A 23,732-nucleotide genomic window follows, 5' to 3' on the forward strand; every position below is an offset into this window, starting at 1 on the left:
CCCTTGGGAACGCCCCCTTCTGGGAGGCACGCCCCCAGCACGCCCACCAAAGGGGGCGTGCTGTCAATCAACATCGACAGCACGCCCCCTTTGATCAGACACAACGAGCGAAGGAAAGTCCTTCGCTCGTCGCGTCTCGCGCATCCCTCGAGCTCCCTCCGTCGTGCGCATGCGCAGTGCACACCATCGACCCACTTGCGAGCGGACAGCCGCTCGCGAGTGGGTCTGAATCAGGCCCTGAGTCAGGAGTCCCCAGTTTTCAGTTATACGAAGATTCAATCCAGGAAATATTCAAGTGGTTGTCAGTAGGGAATATGCCCTGATGGTGGGCCTGATTCAGAGATGGACGGGAATTCATATGCGCATGGAAGCGGCTGTGCAGTACCGCCCAACTAATATTCTAATGCAGGAGGCATCTGTAGAAAAAAAGACACCTCCTGTCAGCATCTGCGATCTGAGTGCTGCATCCGAAGATGCAGTATCAAATCTGATCTGTCGCGATGACTGCAGTAATCGCCCATCTGAATGAGCTGAAGCCTACTCAGAATGAGCAATGTACTTGCTCAGCCGTGATCAGGAAGTCTGCATTGGAAGGCTCCTGACGCCGGCACTTTCAGAAAACTGGGACGCAAGCCCCACTGGCGGAAACGTAGGCCAACCACGTCCCCACCAAACTGCAATGTCAATCATGCTGCAGCTTGGGGGCACTGCATGTAAGGATGCAGGACCTGTTCTGCACATGGGCAGAAAGGGTCCCGCACATTCGCAGACCACCAACAATTGGAGCTAGAATCATGCCCAGGGGTCCCTGAGAGGACAGGCTCCATGGAAATCTAGCCAGGTGCCACTTATGGTGAATACTAACTGCTGAAAGTTAAAAACCATATTAATTTACCTGTTAGCTCCTCTCCTCCAGCATCTACAGGGATTTAAGTGACAACTGTGAGGTAAGAGATTGGGTCAAAGGCAGGTGACCCTACCAGATATGTACTGGGGAGAGGATTGCATAGGTGAAAGACTCCTTTTTAAGAGGAAATCTTCCATTGACTTCCATTAACTCTATTCAAACCACAAACCTTGAAAAAGAAATTAAATATTCGTATTCCATACCAGAATAGCAACTTGAGAAAAATTCTCTCCTGCTTCCTTCAGAATGTCCCCTAAACGGAAAATGGGGCACAGAGGGGCAGTGGCTTTGTTAAATATACAGGATACATTGTATTCCGGAAGGATGTTTTTCCTAGAAAAGAAACCAAGTGAGGAATCAAATGATTATAACATAATTGCATACATAGGAAAGCATGGAGAATACAATTACTAGTCATGACCACCTTAAAGTGATGTTACTTTATGAACTTAACATGCTCTCCTGCAATTGTTTACTAAAAATACACCTTGAATGAAAAACTCCCACTTTCTATTATCAGTCTGGTAAAATGATTATACAACCCAAACTGTTATATGTACTATAGCACTCCCCGGTTTATCTTCCCATATCTTTGTTTTCTATTATAGTTAGACATATTACTTCCTTTGCTTGGGGGTCAGTTGCGCTCATGTTACTTATAAAACTCTGTAGAACCCGGGGTGATGAGGGCTTAGCCGGACATGCATTGTTATTTGTTGGCTGCAGAATTGATGCAAATTTGTGATTGGTTGGTGGACACGCAAGGTTTGACTGGCGGCTCAAAAGCTTCTGGGTGCTGATATATGCCGCTTTCTGGATCTGAATTCTTTAGGTGGTAGCTGCTTGTGGTTGTCTCAAGGGGTCACCACATTAGGCAATATTTAAAGGGCGGGAGTCCTGTTCTCCTTTGCACAACTTAGCTGTGTTTGATCTCCCCAAGTCTATGTTTTAATGGTTCTTGTAGCTTTGGCAAACACTATTTGCCCCCAAATTTGCATGGTCTCGTCCCAGTTATTGGTTGGCACAAGTCGGCGGGTTGCTAGTAAGTCGACCTCTCCACCCTTACAAGGGCGAAGACGCCGGAAAATGGGCACCGCAGCAGAATAAGGGGGAGGGGCGCTAGGCGTGAATCCCTGTGGGGGTGCCAGGGGCCAGACCTGTCCCTCTTTTAGCACCTTGCTAGCCCCGCTGGCCAGTGGTAGGCAGCAGGGCTGGCGGCAGGGGAGGGGGGCAGAGAAGGGGTTAAAAGAAGCGGCCATAAGGGAGAGAGCACTATTACCTCTCTCCCACGTCCAGGACAGATTGGATAAGCATAAGAATACCCTTACAAAGAACTGAGGATCACATAGGGTTGAGGTTACCAAAAGGTAAAAAAAGGTAGACTAGATGGGCCAAGTGGTTCTTATCTGCTGTCAAATTCTATGTTTCTATGTTTCACTTAGTGCACAGTGGAGGGGAGGATTCCTATCCTAACTGAGCTGTCTGTGCTTCATACTATTCCCTGTAAGTGTATATTTCTTGCCTATATTCATCCCTTCGGTAGGCTATTGATTCCGGGAGTTTGCAAGCATTACAGGAGGTTGATCTGGGCCTCCTGTCTGATGAGGAATGGAGCATTGCTTTGGGTTGTCCTCTGATTTCAGCAACTTCAGGTTTATATCTTCCACTGAGTTTACTGGACACCAGTGCATTTGGGGAAACTTGGGAGGCTGGCTTCCACTACCTACCCATCCTAAATCTGGTGAATATATGCACTGGCTTCTGCCATATGCTTTGGTCTTACAATATGGTCTCCTCTTGCCCTTTGGACCAGTATACTGGGTTGTATAAACGAGTCTGTGATACAGCTGTCATTGTCCTTACCAAGGCCTTGTATTTTTGGATTGTTTTTTTGCAGACCAGCTGAACTATTACCTACAAATTTATGTTACAGTTCTTTGTAACATGGCTAAGATGTGCATTGCTAGAACCTGGATGGCCTGACAGGCGCCAACTCTGTCCTCTTGGATAGGATTGGTTAATTCTACTGTATCCCACAAGAGGTTTATGTACAGTAAGTGTAAGTGCACCTTGAAATTTGAAAGAGTCTGGTCTCTTCGGTGTTCTACGAGATATGCCCTTGACTTGGAGTCCTCTAGTTCCTAATCCTTATGTTCTACTGGGTATGTACCCACCACCTCGCTGCTCTATACTCTTCTCTATGATCATGAGGAAAGGATGTCTGTTATAGCCAACCCTCTTTGGAATTTAATCATATTTATTTGTTTTTTGCTATTTTGATGTTATGTTTGTATGTGCTCAACATTTGCTTTTCCATATTTGTATGTTTGCGTGTTTAATGTACATGTACATTTTGAAAATCTTTTCAACAAAAAGCTTAGGGGTCTATGTACTAAGCCTTGGAAAAAGATGAAGTGGAGAGAGATAATGTACAATTAAATCAGCTCCTAACTGTCACTTTACACGCTTTGTTCGTAAAATGACAGTTAGGAGCTGATTGGTTGTACTTTATCTCCATCCACTGTATCTCTCTCCAAGGCTTAGTACATAGACCCCTTAAACCATAGCTATATGCCAATTTAATTTAAGAGCACTGTACTCTATTTGGATTGCCACCCTTATCTCATATGCGGTAATCATATAATCGCATGCATACAGAGGGCCTAATTCAGCTAGTGCACTGCTGAAAGCAGATTCCCAATGTTCGGGAATCTGCACAGGCACCAGACCCATTCTGCACATGTGCAGAACGGGTCTGCGAGCTCGCACGGAGACTGGCATCAGACAGTCAGTAATTGACAGTCTGCTGCCGTCTTGGGGCGGGGAGGGGGCGGCGATGCCCTACGTTTCCCAAAACGGAGGCGTGTTGCTGCCATTGCGGGGGAGGGAAGAAGCCAGTATATCCGTTGGCTGACTTAGATTTCCTGGCCTCTTTCTCTAATCTGCGGCAGCTGGCTGTGGGACCCCATGGGTCTCGCAGCCGGCCGATGGTCCGCAGAGTATCCGATGCTGCGTTGAACAATGTGGCTCGGATACGTATTACAGCAGGAGATGTGATGCCTCCTGCTGCATTACCATAATTGCAAGGATCGCAATTGCAAAGCTGTCTGCGTGCATACATCATATATCTATAGCCTGTGTGCAGCTTTGTAATTGTGGTCCTTGCTGATTCAGGCCCAGAGTCAGAAAGCCAAGCCACAAACACTCTGGCACATTTAAAAATATATTAGTATGCTCAATTACACTTACTATACTCATATAATACATGGATTATAGGACCTGATTCAGACCCGGACGCTAAGCCGCGAACGCACTCTATGGCCGATAGTCGGCCATCTGTGCATGCCTCAATATGTGTATGCGCGAGACACTCACTGCGAGCGGGAATTGTGCGCTCTTAGTACACAGACTGGACGCTACTTTGAGTGACAGATAGCGCCCTTTGTGGGTGGTAACAGGGGAAGGTGCTTGTGAACGGGGGAGTGGTGCTGCGAATGCAGGCTTGTCTGGACATCAAAACGATGTCTTATGGGTGTGCATAATTAGCATGGAAGCGTCATTATATACGTCACTTGGTTGTATTTCAGCCTGCAGTGATCGCAGTGCTTGCGGTGGGGTAGGGTCCACCTCAAGGGCTGCGAACAGCTCCGATGGCTCTCGATGTTACTGATTAATCATACACTTCCTGGAGATGACGTGTGCTAAGAAAGAAACAATGGGCGTCTTTAGACTGGCGTGCGTATGCTCTGCCGTCGCTCTCTAAGACATAGAGGGCGTCCTTAAGCCTTGCCGCACGATCGCGGAATTTGCATACCCTGCTCCTGATGGCTGCGAAAGTGCGCTGCTTTGCATCCGGGTCTGAATTGCCCCCATAGACTTGTTAAGAGGCTACAAACTAGCAGTAAATTGTATTTATTTATTAGGACCACGGGCATACATTACCTTCATGTGTAAACTGCCAGAGAAAGTAGCCCTATGCCAGCCAGACACAGGCAGTGCCAGCCCAAGTACCAACCTACAGAATCAAATTATAATATGACTGCAATCATAGGGGCTGCTACAGTAAACAAGACCTGGGTTTTTCCCGTGTTGTACCCTGCTCGCTACCCGGGTTGGATTGCCAGGTCACTCGACCCAGGAATCCAACTCTGGCCCCTTTTACACTGAGCCGCGACCAGGGTTGGCATGGCAATAACCCAGGTCAAAGTGGCGGTGTAAAAGAGGTATCAGTCAGTCAGTGCAACATTATTTAGCATGATGGGAAGATAGCTGCAAGTGTTGCAGCTACAGACAGAATTAATGCACATGACACTTTTCTGGCCCTATGTGAGCACTGGCATGCTAAGTAAATACAACTATGAATGAACCAAGACCGCAGAAAGCAGTAACTTACAGGTCAGTACTAGCAGACTTACAGCAGTGGGAATGCTGGTACCTGGTCGGACTTGAGAGCTTGATCAACAGCAGAAAATCAGAGCATTAATAAGCAGGAAGCAGATTTATGTTCATTGAATGAGGCTGAGTAGCCGTAAGTAGTGCAAAAAAAGTAGCTATGCTGGTAAGTCAGAATTGTCCAAGGTTAGTTGGACAGAAAGCAAATAATAATCCTAGAATGGGAGCAGGGCCAATATAATGGCATGGAGATCAGGAACAGCCACAAGCAGCTGGGCCACTCACTGGGGCAGTAGATCAAGGGTTTGTATGGAAGAGAGATAAGTCAGATAAGAGGATTTAATCAGGAACAAAGTAATGGTGCATACACACGGTACAATATCTTTGAACGATATGAATGCTAACTATATCGTTTAACGATAAATCTTTCATTTTTATGCAGTCAATGACCAACGATGCGCGTTCCCGCATGGACAATAACGATATCTATGGTCGTCCGTACATGCAGGCCAACTTGGACGATTTCATCACGATTTGCATGTTCAAAGATGTGGCAGGATGACTTCACTGAAAGATAGCTATCAGTGTGTACACCCAATATAATTTGTCCTGCACTACAGAAAGTTCTAAAAAAATCGTTCAGCGATATTGTTGGTTGTGCAGATCGTACCGTGTGTAGGCAGCTCAAGTGAAATATACAGAAAGTAAAACACCTGGGAGGAAAGGAGGTCCTGTGTGTGTGTGATGCATAGAGTGTGGCTGAAAGGAGTGGAGATAGAAATCTAGGAAATGGTACCACATAATAAATCATTTCCTGTTATGATCATTGTTTCCCATACAAAACAACATGTAATGTGCAATAAAAATACATTTCTACAAAAAAAGTATCTTGATGTAATCACCAAGCAACAGGAGTGTCAGCAGCCTTACAGTACACGGGCAATCCTAAGTACTTACGTTGTATAATTGAAGGCAGCAAAGTGAATGTTGTTTTTTATCAAAACTGTTAAGTTTTCCGCACTTCCCAAAATGGCCGGACTGAAAGCACACAAAGGACACATGTGACTGTACAAAATATGGCATCATGCATGAACCATAAATAAAACACAAAGGCACAGCGCGAAAACCCAACCACATTTTTGTCCCTTAGAAGAGAAGATGGTGAAACACAGGCAGAATAGAGCAGCAGAGGGAGGGTGTGGGCCAGCCACGGTAGTGTGCTTGGGGAGTGAGCATTTGTGGATGTATTCCCATTTTATCTGGTATCTGCTGAGCACTTTTACCTTAGGAAAATGGGCAGATGTTATACCACCTCATAGGCAGCAATTATCGAGTTATGCAGTTGCTAGGTCGGCGTTTACCATGGCGACATTCATAATGTTCAAACCAGAATGTCAACATTTATGTAACATGGTAAAAATCCCGACATCATAAATGTTGACATGGACAAAATGTCGACATATGAGTTGTTACCATTGTGAAAATGTTGACATTATCATTAGGATTACATTTAGAGGTTAAGAATATAGTTAGTGGTAAAGATTATAGTTAGGGACTAGGATTACAGTTAGTGGTTAAGAATATAGGGCCTGATTCAGACCCACTCGCAAGCGGCTGTCCGCTCGCAAGTGGGTCGATGTTGTGCACTGCGCATGCGCACGACGGCGGGAGCTCCGTCGTGCGCATGCGCCAGACGCGACGAGCAAAGGACTTTCCTTTGCTCGTTGTGTCTGATCAAAGGGGGCGTGCTGTCGATGTTGATTGACAGCACGCCCCCTTTGGTGGGCGTGCCTCCCTGACGGGGGGCGTTCCCAAGGGAACGCCTACCATCAGAAGCCGGCCCACTGACATCACTAGTGATGTCAGTGGGAGTGATTTTGGCTCTGATAGAGCCAAAATCACTCCGGGCCTTGCGGTTGAAAAACTCAACCGCAGGCTCCGGCTCGCAGTGGCGATGGTCGCGATGGTCTTGACCATCGCGGCCATCAAACTGCACGCTCGTATAGGCTGTGGGTGGTGATCCACAGCTATACGAGCGTCCAGGAGGACGCTCCATAATTATGGAGGGCGGCCCTCATTCAGAGCGTGCGCTCTGCTCAGAGCGTACGGCTCTGAATGAGGGCCATAGTTAGCGGTAAGGATTACAGTTAGTGGTTAAGAATATAGTTAGTGGTAAGGATTACAGTTAGGGACTAGGATTACAGTTAGTGGTTAAGATTATAGTTAGGATATTATATTAGTAAAGGTATAATTTGTCATTTATATATAGAGTGCCTCCACCCAAGATAGGTTTATAGGTGATAGGTTTGCCTGGGAAAACCTAAAGCAATAGAATATAGTATATATTCAATGCAAAAAAACAACACAGCATAATATACATTCAACACCTGTCTCTGGTTTATGTTTCCTTGTAGACTCTTATACTCCGTCCTTCTTCTGTTATCAGCGACAGGTAAGCAAACATATGACCAGTAACTTTTATATTTTAATTTATGAGAAACAGAGTTAAAAGAATTTCACATGCATTTAAACATATAGTTACAGTCTGCAAGCAAATATCACATCTATCCTTTATCTGTTTACAATTTATTCTTGGTAACTATGGGCCTGATTCAGACCCACTCGCGAGCGGCTGTCCGCTCGCAAGTGGGTCGATGGTCTGCACTGAGCATGCGCACGACGGAGGGAGCTCCGTCGTGCGCATGCGCCAGACACGACGAGCGAAGGACTTTCCTTCGCTCGTTGTGTCCGATCAAAGGGGGCGTGCTGTCAATGTTGATTGACAGCACGCCCCCTTTGGTGGGTGTGCCGGGGGCGTGCCTCCCTGACGGGGGCCTCCCGTCAGAAGCCGGCCCACTGACATCACTAGTGATGTCAGTGGGAGTGATTTTGGCTCTGATAGAGCCAAAATCACTCCGGAGCTTGCGGTTGAAAACCTCAACCGCAGGCTCCGGCTCGCAATTTCGATGGTCGCGATGGTCACGACCATCGCGGCCATCAAAATGCACGCTCGTATAGCCTGTGGGTGTTGACCCACAGCTATACGAGCGTCCAGGAGGACGCTCCATGAAAATGGAGCCCGGCCCTCATGCAGAGCGTGCGCTCTGCTCAGAGCGTACGGCTCTGAATGAGGGCCTATGTACCTCTGATGCTAGGATGAAAGGACAGATATATATATATATATATATATATATTTCAAGTTCAGAAGTTTTGCTTAGTATTGTCCCTGTGGTTATCCGTAAGCTCATTGGCTGGCTTGTCTAAAATAATTAAATCCACTCTTTATCCGTTAGGGATTACAGTTTTATGTGATCCAATTCATTACTATGTGTCCACTCCTTCACTTAAACAGTTAATTCTCACCACAGCCAGGAATTTCATATACTGGACTACTTTAATAAGCAAATGATTAGTCCAGATATTAGTAATATGTCCCTGTGAGAGTTAAATTGCCAAAGCCATAGAATAAAGCATTATGCCTGATATAAGGTAGCAATTCTCTTAAGGTGCATACACACTAGACGATATGATCCCTGAGCGATATCGTCTAGTGTGTCCCCGGCAGGCTGTGCTCAATGTCGTTCATGACATTGAGCACAGCCACTGAACGATATCATTAGCGATATCGTTCAGCGCCGGGCTCTCTCACCCATTCCCTGACATGCAGCAACCTGACGAGGTCGTCAGGTTGGCCTGCATGTCAGCCCGATGAACGAGGATGACGAACGACCCGCGGGAACGCGCGTCGTCGTCATCGTTCATCTTTTTTGTGTTAAAAATGGACGATAAAGTGGACGACTGAACGATAACGATATCGTTATCGTTCAGTCGCCCACTTTAATCGCCCAGTGTGTACACACCATTAGAGTTGATATATAGTTTCATTATGTTATTTTGGAGAATAAATATCTTCCCTGGACTCTTTTTTATTGCTACACTGTAAATCTTCCTGAAGCTTTGACTAGACCTCCTGTGAGCAGTAATATTGGCTGCTATTTCTACTACAGGGGTATATACAATTACCCGCGGGACTTCTCCGGCGAGTAATTGGTGAATGAAAGTCCCGCGGCGCGGGGATAAGCTATTCTATAAAATAGCTTTTTCCCCGCGCGGGGAAATGTGCGCCCGACAAGGGCGGCTTCGTGCAGCTGTTGCCTCGCACCTACATGAGGTGCGAGGTAAAGCACGACAGCGGGGGACTCGCGCGTGGGGTCTCGTGGACACCCGCGCGTAGAATCCCTATTAATTGACTCACCACCAGCGCGACAATTAGTCGCGGGGTAAACCCCGCGGCTAATTGTATATACCCCATAGTCTGTTTATTACTTTTTCCTTGACTGATATATGGCACCAATGTGGGAACTGGAGTGAGAATGCTGTGTGTCTTTTATTACTCACACAAGGCTCAGCGCTACTGCCGCAGCCTACCCAGCATCAGGTCTCTGCCTACTGGTCTCCTGCCTCCAGCTGATGGAGGGTCTGCTTCCCATCAGCGGCGGGTAACGCTTCCAACCTGGGCACTGCTGCTGCTGGGCTTATTGTTGGAGGCCGACTATTTACTGCACAGCCGCCGGATTACCACGGAGACAGCGGCCACTCCTCCACTTCTCTCGGACCTGGGCGCTGATGCCATTGGGTTTGCTATTGGAGGCCGGCTATTTCCTGCACAGCCACTGGGTTACCTCGGAGACGGCAGCCACTTTCTCTACAGCGCTGCCGCTGGCTGGCGCCGCCACTCCTACCACCTATGACATCCGGCACATGGAGATAGCACCCGGCACATGGCACTACCTCCAGGTACAGCCCTACTCTGGCACCATGATCGCTACTCCTCGCCCTCCTAATGGTGAGTAGTGATGTGCGCTCTGGAAGGGGGAACAGCAGACTGCCTGCTCAGGGAGCGCTCTGCTTATATACCTCTCCTAGAAACGTAACGAGCTCTGCCTTAGGTGTAGCTCATGCCATGCTACTAGCACCTTCTAAGGTGCCATGAGCCCCTGTAGTTCCCGCTTCTTAGGTGGCCCGTGGCCCCTTCTAGTACCTTCTGAAGTGCCTCGAGCCCCATGTTATGCATGTAATAGCCTTCTGCTATGGCTTCAGCACTCTCTACCCTCACAATCTATAAATTACACAGTATTATAATCACATTTACCATAACATACTCTTATTAAATGATCTAATCATACTATATATATATATATATATATACATATATATATTTATATATACATATATACACACATACAAAATTAACATATATTACACCATAAATTAATTGGAAGCCTAACAGCTAATCCCAAATATAATTTGTGGTTTACTACATTTTCCTTGTTAACACTTCAGCTCTGGTATATTATTAGCCACATTTTAATGTGGCTACAACATATAGGGGTTAGCAGTGGCGTAACTATGGAGGGTGCAGGGGGTGCGGTTGCTATGGGGCCCGGTGGCTTAAGGGGCCCGCCGGCCCAGCGATCGCACCCCCTGCACTTTCCATATGCCGGGCGCCCGCTGAGATTGTGTTACCAATGGACGCCCGACTCCTACTCAAACCCCCGGCGGCAGCCGGAGGACGGAGCTCACTCCGTCTTCCGGGTCCCGCAATGCACTATGGGAGTGACGTCATGACGTCACTCCCATAGTGCCGAGGAGCGGACGCCGGGGACGGAGCTCAGGAATGAGCTCCGTCTTCCGGGTCCCGCAGTGCACTATGGGAGTGACGTCATGACGTCACTCGCATAGTGCCGAGGAACGGGCGACGGGGCGGTCGGCGGCTTCACAGGAGCGGGGATAAGGTAAGTTTTTTTTTGTTTGTTTTGTGTGTGCGCACGCGCTCGCGCGCGTGGGGGGAAGTTACTGGCATCTCACTACTGGGGGCATTACAGGGGGCATTACAGGGGGCTCACTATTGGGGGAAGCTACAGGGGGTCACTACTGGGGGCAGCTACAGGGCTTCACTACAGGGGCAGCTACTGGGGTCTCACTACTAGGGGCAGCTACAGGGGGTCGCTACTGGGGGCTCACTACTGGGGGCAGCTACAGGGGCTCACTACTGGGGGAAGCTACAGGGGGTCACTACAGGGGCTCATTACTGGGGTCACTACAGGGGGCTCACTACTGGGGCAGTTACTGGGGTCTCACTACTGGGGGCAGCTACAGGGGGTCACTACTGGGGGCAGCTACAGGGGGTCACTACTGGGGGCAGCTACAGGAGGTCACTACTGGGGGCAGCTACAGGGGGCTCACTACTGGGGGCAGCTACACAAGGCTCACTACTGGGGGCAGCTACAAGAGGCTCACTATTGGGGGCATTACAGGGGGCTCACTACTGGGGGCAATTACAAGGGGCTCTCTACTGGGGGCATTACAGAGGGCTCACTACTGGGGGCATTACAGGGGGCTCATTACTGGGGGCAACTACAGGGGGCTCACTACTGGGGGCACTGCGTAAGGGGCACCATTACAGTGGGCATTGCATAAGGGGCACCATTACAGTGGGCATTTAATGTTTTAGGGGAACTACTGTGGTTATTGTGTGAGACCTAAATTATGGGGGCCCTTAAAAATGTTGCTATGGGGCCCAAAAAGTTCTAGTTACGCCCCTGGGGGTTAGGATTTTAGTGGTGCTAGGATTACAGTTAGGGGTTAGGATTACAGTTAGGGGCTAGTATTACAGTTAGTGGTTAAGATTACAGTTAGGGGTTAGAATTACAGTGAGGATAGGATTACAGTGAGGATAGGATTACAGTTAGGGGTAAGGATTACAGTCACTGGTTAAGATTATAGTTAGCGGTTAGTATTACAGTTAGGGGCTAGGATTGAAAGTTATGGGTTAGGTTTAGCATTAGGGGTTAGGATTACAGATAGTGGTTAGGATTACTGTTACTGGATTGGATTAGATTTAGGGGTTAGGATTAGATTTAGGAGTTAGGAATAGTGGGCCTGATTCAGACCCGCTCGCAAGCGCATTGCGCTCGCAAGCGGGTCGATGGTGGCCCAGTGCGCACACGCTTTTTGCGCTCGCTCCGGGACTCACTACAAAAGGGGTGGCTGTCGATGTTGATCGACAGCTCGCCCCATGTTGTAGGCGTGGCGGGGGGATGGCTTCACAAACGGATGCGTTCCCATGCGAACGCCTGCCATTTGTGGGCGGCCCCACTCACATCACCAGTGATGTCGGTGAGAGAGTTTCCGGCTCTATTTGAGCCAGAAGCTCTCTGGGGCTTGCGGCCACGAGACCCTACCACAAGGGTCTCGTCGCAAGCCCGATGGCCGCGATGGTCTTGACCATCGCGACCATCATCCTGGCTGCTCGCAATAGCTGTGGGTGGTCACCCACAGCTATGCGAGCGCCCAAGAGGTCGCTCCAAAAAAAAAGAAACCCGGCCCTGATTCGGAGCGAGCGCTCTGTCAGAGCGAGCGGCTCTGAATCAGGCCCTCTATCTCAGCTGATTGTCTCAAGTAGAAAGTCTGGGCCGCCACGCCTACAAAATGGGGCGAGCTGTCGATCAACATCGACAGCCACCCCTTTTGTAGTGAGTTCCGGAGTGAGCGCTTTTTGCGCTCGCTCCGGGGCTCACGTGTGCGCACTAGGCCACCATCGACCCACTTGCGAGCGCAATGCGCTTGCGAGCGGGTCTGAATCAGGCCCACTATTCTGATTTCTAACAGCCGGAAGCTCTGATGTCAGTGGGGCCGCCCCCGAACGGCAGGCGTTCTCATGGGAACGCATCCGTTTTGGCAGCCAGCCCCCCGGCCTGCCCACCAAAGGGGACAAGCTGTCACTCAACATCGACAGCTCGCCCCCTTTGGTGCGAGACCCGGAGCGACGGAGTGCCTGTCGCCAGCCGGGTCTCGCGCATGCGCACGACGGGGTCTGAATCAGGCCCTCTGTTCCACATACTCCTCTAGGGACGCCTCTCACTGGAGACATCCATGGCAATACCGGTTACTTGACTGATCAAGCAATTGACGCATGTGGCTATGCCTCCAATCAATCACCGCTGCTCTAAGCAGTTTAATTGACTCTGATTTCAGAGCATCTCTCAGTACTCTGGAACATCACTCAACATAACTAAGGACCTGATTCAGGCCCGCTTGCTAGGAAGCGTTCGCCAAGAGGCTGCAACTAAAAAAACCTGTGCCCGCCCTGATTCAGAGCGAGTGCTCGCTTTTTGCAAGCGCCTCTGAATCAGACCCAGTGTTAGAGGTTAGGATTACAGTTGAGGCTAGGATTACAATTAGTGGTTAGGATTAACATTAGGGGTTAGGATTAGTGTTAGTTAGGATTACTGTTAGTGGTAAGTATTATAGTGAGGGGTTAGGATTACAGTTAGTGGTTATGATTACAGTTAGGGGTTGGTATTAGCGTTAGGGGTTAGGATTACAATTAGTGGTTAGGATTACTAAGGATTCTGGAATTGAACCTCTATACACTCCTGCCTATACCTTCTAATATCCTGCCTATAAACCTCTAAGGTTGACGCAATTTGCGTACGCAGCCATACATTAAATAAAGACTCTAGACCTTGAACCTGTGTTTCCAAAGCACAAAGTATTAATCAAGTAAAAGTTACATGCTATGATCTAAGTACAATTTAGCGCAAAGAAATTATACAGACCCAAGTACAGTTATACATACGCATGCGCTCTGGACCAGATCCCGGCATCAGCAAGAAACCTCCGTCAATCAGCATTCAGCAAGAAGACTAGAAACCCAGGGTCAGAGCACACATATTTATACCCCCCCCAGAAATAGACAACACAATAGAGGAGTTTGTTGCTGACCCCATTGGTTCCCAGTGCAGGTGCATTTGTTACAGGGCATTTAACAGGTTGGTTCAAATGGACACAGAACAGCCTCTAACAGCTTGTTGCCTCCTCTATTTCCCCTGCATGCAAATCTAGGCTGTTGGTTTCACAAAAATACATTTTGGTTCTTTATGTCTTTACGGTCCATAAGTTGCGAACGCATGTTCGGATCTTCACACCGATGATACCGGAAAGCTGTGGATAAAGGCCCTGATTCAGAGCCGGATGCTCTGACAGAGCGCTCGCTCTGAATCAGGGCTGTCCCTCCTACTTTTTGGAGCGGCCTCCTTGCCGCTCGCATAGCAGTGGGTGACCACCCACAGCTATATCGAGCGGCCAAAATGATGGTTGCGATGGTCATCGTGCGCATGCGCACTTGGGCAACATTGACCCGCTTGCGAGCGGGTCTGAATCAGGCCCAAAGTGCGGATCAGTATAATATCAAACATGGCTTACTTATCACGCATTAAACCTTAGATACCAAAATAGTCTTTATTTCACAGCATTTGTAATAAATGAATAAAACTTGGATCTTTTACTTTATAGCTATGGAACCTTTTGTGTAAGTGTGCATTATGTAAGTATTAGGGATATGGGAAAAGACGCTAGTTAGGTTTATCTGATTTGGGGAAGATGTACACGCCTGCAGCTAATAAACAGCGTTCGCATGCAGGTTATTGTGCATTCGCTACTGAGCGTCATGTTAGCAGTGCAACTGTGCGTAATGTGCGGTGTTTATGCATGAGATTCTATCTATGATGGACTTAACACATATATATATATATATATATATATATATATATATACATGTACATATATATATATATTATACATACATATATATATATATATACACATATATATATAAATATATATATATATACATATACACACACATCTCATTCCTTACTTACAGTTTCAAACTGCAATGCAAATGTGTTACCCCCAGCTGTGAAGCTGGGGCCATTCTGTCTGGGAGTGGGACTAAAACCTGTTTAGGATTCAGACAAATTCAATTGTGTAGATCAATGTCTGCGTTATATTACAATTGCCACAACTATACTTGTCTATATACAGGGATTCCCAATTTGTATGTAAAACACTCACAGTATTCTGGTGTATTGTCTATTCTATTTACTTTTCTCATGAGGCTGTATTTCTAGTTGTTTTTGGTAGATTATCAAAAACATTGCCATCTGTACTTAGCTCGTTAGTTGTAACTTAAAATGGCGCTGGTCGCAAAATGGCGTCTTGCAGATTCTTATTTTTAAGATGGAGTCTAGCTGCCATTCGCAAGATGGCGTCGCGCACGCTAATTTTTATGCTGATTCCGTCTCAGCCACTAATCCAGCTTCGACAGTGCACACTTTGATAGCGAACAACATGCTATCACACTCTGATTTAAAATTAATTTAGGCATACATTTATATATATTACTTAATGTTATTAGGGGATGGCACAAGGTGGTTCTTAATCCATCAATAATGTGTCTCTAGGAGGGGACTTAAAACTACCATTATACGCACACCGCGGACCTTGGGAGATCATGTGAAAGATGTGGGGATGCACCAGTCCTATAAAGGAAGTTTTAATGGAGAATTAGGGACTTACATTATTTGAGGTGTTTTTAAAATAACATTTTGATAATACTTTTTATGCACATCTAAATATAATACATTATATGATGGTATTTCTAGTTCAGGGTTGTAATGCAGTTCTACATTTACCTCAGTATTCATATTGTCATTACTGACCACCATCATAATTTCGTTCCTTCGTTTTACCTTATTCTTACATTTTCCACACTTCAACACAATAGGAGCACACCGGACACATATGCCAATTACTATGATGATGACCAGTATAAGGATCAGGAAGTTGCCTACGCTTGCGATCATTTCCTGGGCCCATTTCCCTAAGCCTGAGAACCATTTTACAGGGTTCAACCATGACACTCATTCCTCTACCTTTTCCTCTACTTCAGCCACTGAAGCATTATGGTTCTTCCGAAATTCCTATTTCAGCTGCAGAATTTCATCCATCTTTCGATCTATTACCTCTTTGGGATCGCTGGTATCATTGGTGACATAGGTGCAACACTTCACTCCAAATTGGATGGCCAAGGTTACGCAATACCCTCCAGTGACAGCTGTTAAATAATTTAGCACTAGTCTGTGTTGCTCCAGTTCTTTCTTGTACGCTTGCAATTCCCTACCTGTGTACCTGAAGGTGTCATCATACATCTTGGTGATATTATCTATCAATTTAGCAAGATCTTGGATATCTCTAAAATTTAGCGTACCCCGAGTGATCCAGGTGGGATCCAGTGCGGCTAAAACTTGAAAGCCAGTTGTCTCACTAATTAACTGAGTGGCTTTATGCACGTCACCAGGTATCATATTTCGTTTGCCTCTGTGTTCATACTGCGTGTGAAGATATGGTGATGGTGTGTTTTTATGAAAACCAAGCAATTCACCATGTGTGAGGGTCATAATTTCTGTAAGTAGTCTTCCCAAATAACATAACAATTACGGTACTAAGATTGGTCAGACACTCCCCTGATTTGGCATAGCACTCCTCCTCCTGACTCCACTCCATCAACACTGCCATCAGCTTCCATCTCCTCTATCGGTCCTCCATCACAGAAACTGGGTATCCCCAAACAAACCAAGATGACGGAAACTCTGGAAGAAGAATACAAAAATGAACACAGCAGAACAATCCCTTGCTGCGACACTGATCTACAGTTTTCTTTTAGCTCAGATATCTCACCGTCACCTTTTTAATCCTCCCGGCACAAGCTCGCAATCGACAGGTCCACGTTATCGGCTTTGTCTCCGCCTTGTATCTCCACCAGTTAGTTAACCTCCCTATAGTGAGTGGAATGGACCCACGTATCTTCCCCGGCCACCCTTTGAGGATGTGGTACTTTGTCAACAACGTCATATATGGACCTTTTCACCGATCAGTCAGGCAACCTGAACATAAGAAATTATTGGATCATAACGGATTCTCCAGGTTTAACATCATGAGAGTTTGCTTCAGTCATGTTAGTTAATAACATTTTCAATTTCAGTTGTTCTTACTCATCTTCGTGAGACACTGCACAGTAACCTCATTATCATATTTTCACATGAGGCTGCCTGTTAAACAGTATCTCAAAGGGGGACAGGTAGACAGATGGTCTGGGATGATCTTGATATTAATACCCATCACCTTACACAGGTTATAGAAGACATTACTTGTGAAATGAGTATCCCTCCTATATTCAATTATTCTAGGGATACTGTATTTGTACACAAATTCCTGCAATTTAAATTCTGTTATCAATATCTACTGCTCTAAATATTGCCTGGGCCCCTGGGTTGGACAGTATTCCGAGTATTTGACCTTAGCCTGGCATGGCTGCCGTTTGTCCTTAGCGACCTTGTGTCCTGTGTGTGAGAGATAAAGCACAACAGTTTAATATCATTTAAACATGACCTAAATACAACAATAAATCGTCCACATTTTACATTAGAACAGATCCATTGGCAGGTTGAAAAAATTGTAAACAGTCATATAAGGCCTGGGAGAAGATACTGGGGTTGTCTATGAACCCATGGGACACTCGTGTCCATGTGTAGTGTACACCTCCCCCTAAGTGGGAAAAGAAAAATACTGACAGTCAGGGTGTTAGGGCACAGGGAAGAAAGCAGAACAGAGATTGGGTATCAGTTACATCAATTACCATTACCAGTTTTTCCCTAGTACTTCCCGTCAACCTGTCTATCTGCAGACCACAAGTATGACCCGACTCCTAGCGATGGCTCCCACTCTCCAATAAAGCATTAACGGCCACTATTGGAGCTGGTGCCTGTTGGACATTTGCTGCTCTCTGTGCATATCCCTTATGGGGATATCCAGGTACTCCCTGGTTTGGGGGTCCTACCCTCTTTGCCGTGCAGCTCTTACTTATGTGTCCTGGCTGGTTGCAATTAAAACACTTCCGTGGGAAGAATTGTTGTGTGGGTTGAGCAGCAGAGAAAGGTGGTGGGTATGGGTAATGATATTGAGGAAAAGGATATTGTGAGAGGTATGGAGCTTGTGGGTAGTATGGGACTTGTGGTTGTGTAGGATAAGTGGGATAAGGCTGTATTTGCTGTGGTGTAGGATTAGTGAGGGCGTATAACTGTTCAAATGTGGGTGTGGGTTCAGGTGTTTCTGCTGGCTGTGATGTTACCGTCATTCCTTCCAGAGCTTGAATACTGACAGCCATTAGTTTCTCACTCTGTGTCTCTCTCTTCTTTGAGATGTTTTTATCATGTTCTATGGCAGATTCTATGAGGGTATCTATTGTGACTCGCCTCCAGCCAGGCTCTGAGGTCAGAACCCAGGTTTTTAAGTTCTCTTTAAGGCCATCCATGAGTATGGTGACAATCATTCCCCTGTGGTGAATGCTATCTTTAATATCCTCTAACCCAGTGTACTGGGTGATAGCCTGCAGAGCCCGGTCACAATAATCTTCAGCAGATTCACTCTCCTTTTGCTTTATGGTGAAAATTTTGTTCCAGTTAACTACTACTGGAAAATATACACCCAATTGAGTTACAATGCGGGAAATGTTACCTTGGTTTACTTTAAGGGAACGTCACCATCCAATACACAATCCGTGATAAACTTTGTCATGTCGATATTGCGTGGTAGACAAGCCCTTAACACCACACGCCAATCTTTATTAGTTGGCTCATGAGAACTACCCAAAATCCTCAAAAATCTTTGACATTTGGCTAGTTCCTTTTTGGGATCGGGGAAATCATTTATGATGGAATTTAGTTCTGCCCTTGTCCAAGGACAATGCATTACCACTTCCCTCGTGGGCACTACACCGTTCGCATCTGCATTTCCATTCGGAACAGTTATTGTCGGAATGGGATGCAGACCGGCAGCGCTGCTACCTTTGACCTTGTTACCTGGCTGGGGGTTTAATCTGTTGCTGCTACATATGGTATTAACAACTTCCTCTACGGGTGCAGAGGGTGTTAGCACTTCCCTTGCTGTTACCGATGGAGATGGCGGCACCACTTGTGATTGTCATGGTACAGCATCTATCATTTGTACAGCATGGGAAAAGGCAGACATTACAATAGGCTCATCATCATCAACATTTTCTTTATGGTTGCTTAAGAGAGGGTACAAATTGCTTGTTACATTTTTATGTTTTTTTTTGATAACTGTACTTGCGCCCCCATCCACATAAGGTGGCGGTGGTGCGCGTGAACTGCTGGCAATACCTTCCGCAATGCTACCTTGCTGCACGTGCACGCCATTTTGCAGCTCGCACGCATTGCAATCCAGCGCTGCGGGTGTATTTTCTGGCAATGCGTTCGCGCCGCTAGTTTGTGTCGCTTGCACATTTTTAAGCCACGCATCCCCTTCAAGCTGCCACAATTTTAAACATTCATAATATTTTTCAGACTGATGTGGTCCCGGACATTATCCAATACATCTTTACATACATCTTTATCAAAACTACCAATTCTAGGCAACGGTCTAGCACTCGTCATCGTTATCTTAAACCATACATCACAATACCTTATTGCATAAGTAAAGTACTTTGTATGCATGATACGACGGGCCGATCCAAGCGGTGCTTCCATTAGCAGCACATCATTGTCTAACATCTCTATTGTTTGGGTGGCTCCCATCTTGAGACAACTCCTACGTTTTTCAATAAAGATTTAAACTGGTGAAAGACAGTCAAGATACTTTCACTTACCTGCGGACGTCTTTGAAAAAGGGTGTATCCACCAAACCCTATGAAGGACCTCTAGATGCCTTCACTCACCTATGGAAGGAAGATGCTCCCATACAATAAAATCCCTTTTTGACTATGTTTCAACTGCTAGGTGGCAGCTAAGTACCCTTTTTGTTCAAGTTGATTTCGTCCACCCTCTCACCAGCCCACAATCAAAATCTAGCCAAGATTATGCGGTTCAATTATAATGTTCAAATAAGCCTATCAGATCACACACATTGATTACTGAACACTATAATCACGCTGGGGGCCGAACCCTAACAAAAATAACAAACCATACACCTACTCTGTGTAAAAGTAAACGGTATGCTGCTACCGAGTCACTAGGCCACCTTCCTGCGCCTAGCACTTAAGGGTCCTACGATACCCTTAACATTTAGGTCCCGTGTTACACCCTAAACAAACACTCACAGTTACACACTTTTTTCCTGCGCAGAAAAATACACGTTAACTCAGTTATTGGCAACAACTGAAAAATGTAAACCTCAACGGCTTTGTTTAAACACGTGGCAGCACAACCGGAAATACGTATACGCTATTGTGCGACCAGTCACATACACAATAATGCGACTACTACACAACCGTATGACTTACCCTTAGCTGCATACGCAAAAGTGCGTCTTTACCGTGCGCGCAAAACTGCGGCGCCCCCTTTTAACGTAAAATACTATCAACAAAGGAAATCAAACTTCTTCCTCTCTTGTCCCTGGATTCTAGTCAGCGTCTCTTGGTCACACGATAACGGGTAGCGATCTCTCAGCATCGAATGGTTGCAGGTAAGACTGCTTGTGGCCACTATCCACCCTTTGCTGAGATATAGATATCCGTGTATATATCGTGTGATTAAGTACATGACTTCACTATGAGCCCCCAACTAAGGATTCTGGATTTGAACCTCTATACACTCCTGCCTATACCTTCTAATATCCTGCCTATAAACCTCTAAGGTTGACGCAATTTGCGTACGCAGTCATACATTAAATAAAGATTCTAGACCTTGAACCTGTGTTTCCAAAGCACAAAGTATTATTCAAGTAAAAGTACAGTCAGTTACACGCTATGATCTAAGTACAATTTAGCGCAAAGAAATTATACAGACAAGTACAGTAATACATACGTATGCGCTCTGGACCAGATCCCGGCATCAGCAAGAAACCTCCGTCAATCAGTATTCAGCAAGAAGACTAAAAACCCAGGGTCAGAGCACACATATTTATACCCCCCCAGAAATAGACAACACAATAGAGGAGTTTGTTGCTGATCCCATTGGTTCCCAGTGCGGGTGCATTTGTTACAGGGCATTTAACAGGTTGGTTCAAATGGACACAGAACAGCCTCTAACAGCTTGTTGCCTCCTCTATTTCCCCTGCATGCAAATCTAGGCTGTTGGTTTCACAAAAATACATTTTGGTTCTTTATGTCTTTACGGTCCATAAGTTGCGAACGCATGTTCCGATCTTCACACCGATGGTACCGGAAAGCTGTGGATAAAGTGCGGATCAGTATAATTTCAAACATGGCTTACTTATCAAGTATTAAACCTTAGATACCAAAATAGTCTTTATTTCACAGCATTTGTAATAAATGAATAAAACTTGGATCTTTTACTTTATAGCTATGGAACCTTTTGTGTAAGTGTGCATTATGTAAGTATTAGGGATATGGGAAAATCCGCTAGTTAGGTTTATCTGATTTGGGGCAGATGTGCACACATGCAGCTAATAAACAGCGTTCGCATGCAAGTTATTGTGCATTCGCTACTGAGCATCATGTTAGCAGCGCAACTGTGCGTAATGTGCGGTGTTTATGCATGAGATTCTATCTATGATGGACTTAACATATATATATATATATATATATATATATATATATACATATACACACACATCTCAATCTTTACTTACAGTTTCAAACTGCAATGCAAATGTGTTACCCCCAGCTGTGAAGCTGGGGCCATTCTGTCTGGGAGTGGGACTAAAACCTGTTTAGGATTCAGACAAATTCAATTGTGTAGATCAATGTCTGGGTTATATTACAATTGCCACAACTATACTTGTCTATATACAGGGATTCCCAATTTGTTTGTAAAACACTCACAGTATTCTGGTGTATTTTCTATTCTATTTACTTTTCTCAGGAGGCTGTTTTTCTAGTTGTTTTGGTAGATTATCAAAAACATTGCCATCTGTACTTAGCTCGTGAGTTGTAACTTAAAATGGCGCTGGTCGCAAAATGGCGTCTTGCAGATTCTTATTTTTAAGATGGAGTCTAGCTGCCATTCGCAAGATGGCGTCGCGCACGCTAATTTTTACGCTGATTCCGTCTCAGCCACTAATCCAGCTTCGACATTCCAGTTGAGGCTAGGTTTATAGTTAGGGGTTAGGAATAGTGTTAGAGGTTAAGATTACAGTTGAGGCTAGGATTACAATTAGTGGTTAGGATTACAGTTAGGGGTTAGTATTAGCGTTAGGGGTTAGGATTACAGTTAGTGGTTAGGATTAGCGTTAGGGGTTAGGATTAGCATTAGGAGTTAGGATTACAGTTAGTGGTTAGGATCACAGTTTGGGGTTAGGATTAGTGTTAGGGGTTAGGATTACAATTAGTGGTTAGGATTACAGTTGAGGCTAGATTTATAGTTAGGGGTTAGGAATAGTGTTAGAGGTTAAGATTACAGTTGAGGCTAGGATTACAATTAGTGGTTAGGATTACAGTTGAGGCTAGGTTTATAGTTAGGGGTTAGGAATAGTGTTAGAGGTTAAGATTACAGTTGAGGCTAGGATTACAATTAGTGGTTAGGATTACAGTTAGGGGTTAGTATTAGCGTTAGGGGTTAGGATTAGCGTTAGGGGTTAGGATTAGCGTTAGGGGTTAGGATTAGCATTAGGAGTTAGGATTACAGTTAGTGGTTAGGATCACAGTTCGGGGTTAGGATTAGTGTTAGGGGTTAGGATTACAATTAGTGGTTAGGATTACAGTTGAGGCTAGATTTATAGTTAGGGGTTAGGAATAGTGTTAGAGGTTAGGATTACAGTTGAGGCTAGGATTACAATTAGTGGTTAGGATTACAGTTAGGGGTTAGGATTAGTGTTAAAGGTTAGGATTACTGTTAGTGGTAAGTATTATAGTGAGGGGTTAGGATTACAGTTAGCGGTTACGATTACAGTTAGGGGTTGGTATTAGCATTAGGGGTTAGGATTACAGTTAGTGGTTAGGATCACAGTTCGGGGTTAGGATTAGCGTTAGGGGTTAGGATTACAGTTAAGGTTTAGGATTACAGTTAGTGGTTAGGATTACAGTTAGGGGTTAGGATTATAGTTAAGGGGCCTATCCATTACACGACTTTTGGAAGGATTTGACCAAAACCAGGAGGTTTTGGTCGCATTGTTCACAAAGTCGTGTAATGGATAGCTGGCAAAGACCAGCGATACGCGTGCACACTGGGTCCTTGCTGACCCCGAAAATATATATATGGAATATGCTGGTCAACCTGACGACAATCGTTAAGTTCTCCATGTTCCGAGATAGGAGGTCGGGATCCTGCACTGAAAGACGTTCAGTGAACTCCGTTCAGTGCGGGCACCGCACCTGGCGACCTGAAGGACTGAACACTAGACGTTCAGTTTTTCAGGTTGCCTAATGAATAAAACCCTTTAGTGGTTAAGATTACAGACAGTGGCTCGTATTACAATTAGTGGTTAGTATTACAGTTGAGGCAAGGTTTATACAGTTAGGGGTTAGTTTTATAATTGAGGCTAGAATTACAGTTAAGGGTTAGGATTAACGTTAGGGTTTAGGATTACAGTTAGGGGTTAGGATTATAGTTAG

The 23,732-nt window shown here is 45.6% G+C and overlaps 1 protein-coding gene across 2 annotated transcripts in view; it reads right to left on the reverse strand.

Annotated features, from left to right (window-relative positions):
• P2RX7 (purinergic receptor P2X 7) overlaps positions 1–23,732 on the reverse strand; it is a 129,143-nt gene that overhangs the window by 43,352 nt on the left and 62,059 nt on the right. For both annotated transcript variants that reach the window (XM_088449190.1, XM_088449189.1), the window contains exons 6-7: positions 6,257–6,337; positions 1,111–1,240 (exon numbers count right to left, since the gene is read on the reverse strand). In XM_088449190.1, coding sequence (XP_088305316.1) covers positions 1,111–1,240; positions 6,257–6,337 — 211 coding nt within the window. The remainder of the gene's footprint in view (positions 1–1,110; positions 1,241–6,256; positions 6,338–23,732) is intronic.

The sequence above is a fragment of the Taudactylus pleione genome, unplaced genomic scaffold (genome assembly GCF_031769625.1).
Source record: "Taudactylus pleione unplaced genomic scaffold, aTauple2 ptg000479l, whole genome shotgun sequence".
Classification (NCBI taxonomy): domain Eukaryota; kingdom Metazoa; phylum Chordata; class Amphibia; order Anura; family Myobatrachidae; genus Taudactylus; species Taudactylus pleione.